General features: G+C 28.8%; 1 protein-coding gene across 1 annotated transcript in view; it reads left to right on the forward strand.

Annotated features, from left to right (window-relative positions):
- Positions 5060-6721, forward strand: part of LOC107622061 (DNA-directed RNA polymerases IV and V subunit 5B) — a 4719-nt gene continuing 3057 nt past the window's right edge. The window contains exon 1 of the mRNA XM_016323988.2: positions 5060-5389. Coding sequence (XP_016179474.1) covers positions 5087-5389 — 303 coding nt within the window. The 5' untranslated portion in view covers positions 5060-5086. The remainder of the gene's footprint in view (positions 5390-6721) is intronic.

Genomic DNA, 6721 nt, shown 5'->3' on the forward strand with positions numbered 1-6721 from the left:
ATATACACTAAAATATAAATTAATGTATAAGTACAACTAATGCATGATATAGCCAACGAATTATAGTTTAAATGGCATAATCTCTCTATATTCATCTAATAAATTATGAGTTTGAGTCTCTCTTCTAACATAAATACACTATATTTTATCGATTTTTCATATCCTTTTGCATACACATGTCTAGATAATTGTTTCTCTCCATATACTATTGACTTTCATCACACAATAGATCATGTATTAATCAAATATCCAAATAAAACTGAGACCACAGCAATAATTAATGAAACTATAATTTTAACCTGTGATTTTGCCTTACAAATGTGTTATATGCGCCTTCTTTTAATTTTAATCTCATATTTGTGTCTAAAGCAATTAATTTTTTACTGTCAATTTTTATTTAACAATATACATTGTGAGAGACAGGACAATCTTTCTTTAAAGATGATTGGTCATGCTAGACAAAGAGGTGACTTGTATATTTTCGATATAGATATAACTTATGTCAACTTATAAGCAAAGAATAGAGAACTAGTCAACGCCAACAATTCAGTTAATGTTGCTACTGTTATAGACACTATAAATCATGAAATTTAGCATTATAGATTAGGACATGTCTCGTGATAGTTATAGAAAATAAAAAAGAGTTATCCTTTTATTGTATGTACATTAAAAATGAGTTTTGAGAATTATGCCATTATGCAAAATAAAAAAGATTGTCTTTTTATTTAAGTCAAATAAAATCTATCAATTTATTTGATTTAGTGCATATGAATATTTGGGAACCTATTTCTACTCCATCTTTTGTTGGTCATAAATATTTTTCTCCTTTAGCAGATATATACTATATGTTATCAATTTTCCATATCGTTTTACACACATGACTGGATAATTGATACTAGTACCACTGCATATGTTACTTTTTTTTTTCTTCATACTTTTCACTCTCATCACATAATAGATCATGTATTAATTAAATGTCCAAATAAAACTAAGACCACAGTAATAATTAGTGGAACTATAATTTTAACCTGTGATTTTTGCCTTACAAATGTATTATATATACTTTCTTTTAATTTTAATCTCATATCTGTGTCTAAAGCAACTAATTTTTTATGGTTAAATTTAACAATGCACATTGTGAGATACAGGGCAATCTTTCTTTAAAGATAATTGATCATGCTAGACAGAGAGGTGGCTTGTATATCTTCGATATAATATAACTTATGTCAACTTAAAAGCAAAGAATAGAGAACTAGTCAATACCAATAATTCAGTTAGTGTTGCTATAAAATTTGGTACTGTAAATTAGGACATGTTTCAATTGATAGTTACAGAAAATAAAAAAGAGTTATCATTTTATTGTATGTCCATTACAAAATAAGCCTTGTGAACTATGCCATTATACAAAACAAAGAAGATTGTCTTTTCATCTGAGTCGAACAAAATCTGTCAATTTATTTTATTAAGTGCATATGAATATTTAGGGACCTATTTCTATTCCATCTTTTGTTGGCTATAAGTATTTTTTAACAATAGTAAAAGACAAAAGCAGGTTCACTTGAATATTTTTTATGAAAAATAAAAGTAAAATTCCTTTTATCCAACAATTTGTGCAACTAATTGAAACCAAATTTTAAATAAAAATAAAAAATATCAAAACTGATAATGGGATTGAATTTATCATGAGTTCTTTTTATGAAAAATAGGAAATAATTCATTAGATTTCATGTATTAAGATACCTCAACAAAAATAAAGTTATAGAATAAAAATAGAGGAATGTTAGGAGGCCAGTAATTTTTGTGATTTGTAGCCATCAAATAGTCATCAATGATAGTTTTAATGGTGTGAGATTGGTGTGAGATTTCATCCAATGGCTCACTTTTCTTTGCTGGTTACATGCTGGCCAGAATTTAACAAAGTTACTGGTCCCCTAAACTTTTCTATAAAAATATCAAGATATTTTGAATATTGCTAAAGCACTCATTTTTAAGGCTCATCTTCCTAAAAATTTTTAGAAATATGCTGAAGCACATGCTCTATATATTCTCAATAGAGTGTCTAATTCATCTATTAATAATAAAAATTCTGATCAAATTATTTTTACTAAAATGTCAAACATTTAACACTTCATAATTTTTGGATGTCTTACATTTGCTTCAACTCTAATTACAAATGAAAAAAAAAATGGATAAAAAAAGAAAAAAATATATTTTCTTTGGCTTTAAGACAAGAACAAAAGGATATATTTTGATGAACATTAATAACAATTTTTCATATTTATAAATATAATTTTTTATGAAAATTTCTTTTCATATAAGAATCATCAAGTTTCTCATCAATTTGAATATGTTTTCAATTCTAATCAAGTCACTATGACTACATTACATAATCATGATCATATAAATATCGTTGATAGCAGCACATTATCTTTTCATACTTTAGATTTATTTTTCATTCAACATATATGGTCAAACACTCCTTCAAACACAATTGATATTCAATCACATACTACCCTATCATATTATGAATGTATGCAAACCACTGTCTCTGATAACATGGTCCAATCATCAATCACAAAACGATATCCAATTTTCAATTACTTGAATTACAATTCTCTGGTACAATCACATAAAGTCTTTTCCATTAAAATTTTCACAAATCCATAATCAAAGAGCTATGAGCAGACTATTCTAAGTGATTATTGGCAGAAAGCAATTAAAGTTGAGCTTGAAGCATTAAAGAAAAGCAATACCTAAAAACTTACCACTCTACCAAAAGGGAAACATGTAATCGACGTAAATGGGTATTTAAAATCAAGTATAACTCTAATGAGACTATAGAGAGACACAAAGCAAGGCTTGTAGCCAAGGACTTCACTCAAATACAAGGGTATGACTATTTTGATACCTTTAGTTCTGTGATGAAAACGACTTTCTTTTGTATTCTCTTAGCAATTATAGCTAGTAAGAACCGGTTTATTTATTAATTAGATGTAATCATTGCCTTTTTTCATGGTGATCTACCTGAAGAAGTCTATATGAAGTGGTCCCTTGGTTTAAATGCGCAGCCAAAAATAATTTGCAAGCTGGAACAATCCTTATATGGTCATAAGCAAGTAAATCGTCAGTTAAACTCTAAGTTATGCTTTGTCTTAATTGCTTCTGGTTACTCACCAGCAAAGGCAGATCATTCTCTTTTCACCAAATCTTCTCCAACAAGTTTCACTTCTATTCTTGTTTATGTCGATGATTTGATTCTAGCGGGGATGACGCAGAAGAGATCAAACAAGTGAAGATGAAATTTGACACTTTGTTCAAAATCAAGAATTTAGGCGAACTAAAATTCTTCTTGGACATGAAAGTTGCAAGCAGTAAAAGAGGAATAGCTTTATATCAAAGGAAGTATATTCTTGATCTGCTAAAAGAGTATAGTTTATTAGATTCAAAACCAGCCAGCACATCTATGAATTATTCAATTCATCTCTCAAAGTCATCAGGAACATTATTGAATGATATTAAGCCATATAGAAGACTCATTGGAAGGCTGATATACCTCACTAATACCAGGCCTGACATAAACTTTGTTGTTAGCAAGTTAACTCAATTTCTTGATTATTTTATGGATGAGCATTTCAAAGCAGTCTTACATATGTTGAAATACACTTGAAAGAAGCTCCTGAAAAAATGATTATTTTTTAAGTTTGTTTGTGATTTGTTCCTTCATGATTTATCTGTGTCGAGATATTGCTTCTTCTTTGAAAGATTTTTGGTGTCATGAAAAAGTAAAAATCAATAAATAGTTGCTCGATCATCTTTAAAGACAAAGAGTATCAAGCAATGATTCTTACAACTTGTAAAGGAATTTGACTTATGTATATCTTGAAAAAATTTAAAATCAAGTTACCAGGTCCTATGACACTATTTTATGACAACCAATCTGCTAGATATATTATGACTAACCCAATATTTTATAAAAAGATGAAATACATTGAGATTGATTGCCACAAAATTAGAAAAAAAAAATTAAAATAGTTCCCTGAATCTCATGCCAATTCTATTAAGGGAATAATTTGTTGATGTTTTTATAAAGGCACTTTTACTAAATTTTTTTGGAAAAATATATAGTAAGTTAGGAATATTTAATTTGTACACTTCTAATTTATGAAAGGCTATTAATTAATGTATGAGTACTACTAATGCATGAGGGAATGAATCCTCTCAATTTTCTTTAACAATTGATGGAGTAAAGTGTGATCTCCTACTATTAATTTTATAAGTGAGACAAAAAATAAATAAAAAAAAATAATAAAAAATTAAAAATTATACTTTACATTTTCAATTTTTTCTAATAATGGAGACAATCCATTCCTAATACATGATATATAAAGGTGGCAAGTGATAGATAGTGGCATGAATTATATAAAGATGGTCGGTGATAGTGGATACTATGTAACACTAATAGATGATACTTAAAATTGTTAATGAGAAAAAAAAAATAATAAGGAGGTAGTTAGTATAAGACATAAATATTAGCTAGTAGCCTAGTACATATTTTGTAACAGAATTAGTTATGCTTTTTTTCTCTTTTTCTGTTTTTGGTTATATATGATTGCACATTCAACTTTTATAATGTGTAATTTTTTACTAAGATTTTATTAGATAGATAATAATTTTTGTGAATAATGTGAATAATAGACTCTAAAATTGGTTCAATAAAATAAAAATATATTATACTCCTAAATTATCCACCTAAATCTTAATATTAAGATAATCATTTGCACACCTAATGAATTAAATATCCGATATATTCATTGTTCATATCATTTAGTATTTTCATTATCTATCTATACTTTTCATTTTTACTATTATAATATTTATATTTTTCTCCTTCTTAACTTGCATAACAGAACTTTTATTTCTACCCAAAAAATGTGCGGTTCAAATACTAAAAATAATTAAATTATGTATATTTTTATATATTAATACATAGGGGCTAATTTCAGCGAAATAACACTTTTGTAATTTTGTGAAATCTGTTTAGTATATAAATCAGTTGAAACGGCATATCCATGAAAACGAGAAGTGCATGACACACACTACACTCACCTCAGCTCACTACTCACTGCTCTCACTCTCCGTCATGGCAACCAACGCCAACACCACCGCCGGTGAATGCATTACGGCCTTCTCCGACAACGGAACCGTGGAGAGCTCCCGTTACTTCCACGCCCGCCGGACAGTCCTGGAGATGCTCCGCGACCGCGGCTACGACGTGCCGGACTCCGAGTTGACTCGCTCCCTTGCCGAGTTCCGCTCGCTCTACGGCCAAATTCCCGACGCCGAAACCCTCCGTATCTCCGTCTCACTTCGCTCTGATCCCTCCAAAATGGTACGTACCTAAACCCCTACGTATACGCATACGAATATACGTACGACTTCTCGTGACGTTTCACTTGCTTAGTTCTGATCTGAATTTGAAGTTCTTTCTTACATTCTCTGTCTTTTGTATTGTGTTTATTTTTGTTTTTCCAAGTTTATTATGAAACTGCGCTCAAAATGGTACGTTACAAAGGGTTTTTCATTTGAGGTGGGAGAAGAAAAGAAACTAGCCAAAAGTACGAGCAACCAATGTAATATTTATACAATGTGGACAATGGAGGTTTAGGGAATATTAGAGATATAATTATTAGTGTTACTTTTTTTTATCAATTGAAACTTTTGAGATGAGTGGTATTATGACATGGTATTAGAACTCCGGATTCAAAAGGTTAAGACTTCGATCTTTGGTGAACCTGAAAATCAGTTTAAACTTTTAGGAAGATATTTATTATTCCTGGGACTCGGATGGTTATTCTAGATAATATTGGGGATGTTCATTTTGTAACTCATATAATCCATTGTACAAATAAACCATTGTCTCCCTAGCGGGACTCAAGAAACTAAGCTATTTGATTTCAGAAACGTTTTTTTTTTTTTATTTCATTTTCAATATATTTTTTTCCTTCAATAATTGATTAGGTTTTAATGTTTTGCTACAAATTTTGCAATTTATAAGAAAAGTTTCTTGGTAATATTTATTTACATAAACTTACCAAAAGCCTAAAAATCATTTCTAAATATTCGAATAGTTTAGATATTAATTTTTTATGAAAGGCCTATTAAATTAATATGTATTTTTTATGGATAGAATTTTTAGTATTTAATCTTTTATAATAAAAAATAGTAGCCAGAAGAATCAAACTTTGGCTCTTCGTTAGGTTTATTTATTAAATTTTGTCCTATTTTGTTAAGCATCGAATTAGCAAATAAAAAATAAATTTTATTTAGTATTTTCTATAATGTTTCCACTTTTAATAAATAATACATTCATCTGTTAAGATTTAGTTGATGTGCTTGTTATTGGTGATTTATCGGAAATGTTTGGTAACCAAAGAAAATCAGCCAAAAACAGTCATAACTTATCTTATTTAGCATTCATTAATTGTTGCGATAATTAATTAATGCTAAATAAGGCAAGTTCTGGCTATTTTTTTTATCTACTTAGCATTACCCTTGTTTTATATATTGATTAATGTTTATGTTTGATTTTTTTTTGCGATTTTTTTTCTTGATTGCTTACGAATAAAAAAGTATCAATGAGTAAATCCAATGGAGGGTTCATATGCATATAATTGAAGTTACCATATTTGCTGTCAAAATTTAGAGGTTTTAACATTTTATC

Source organism: Arachis ipaensis, chromosome B10, assembly GCF_000816755.2.
Source record: "Arachis ipaensis cultivar K30076 chromosome B10, Araip1.1, whole genome shotgun sequence".
In the NCBI taxonomy this organism is placed as follows: Eukaryota; Viridiplantae; Streptophyta; class Magnoliopsida; order Fabales; family Fabaceae; genus Arachis; species Arachis ipaensis.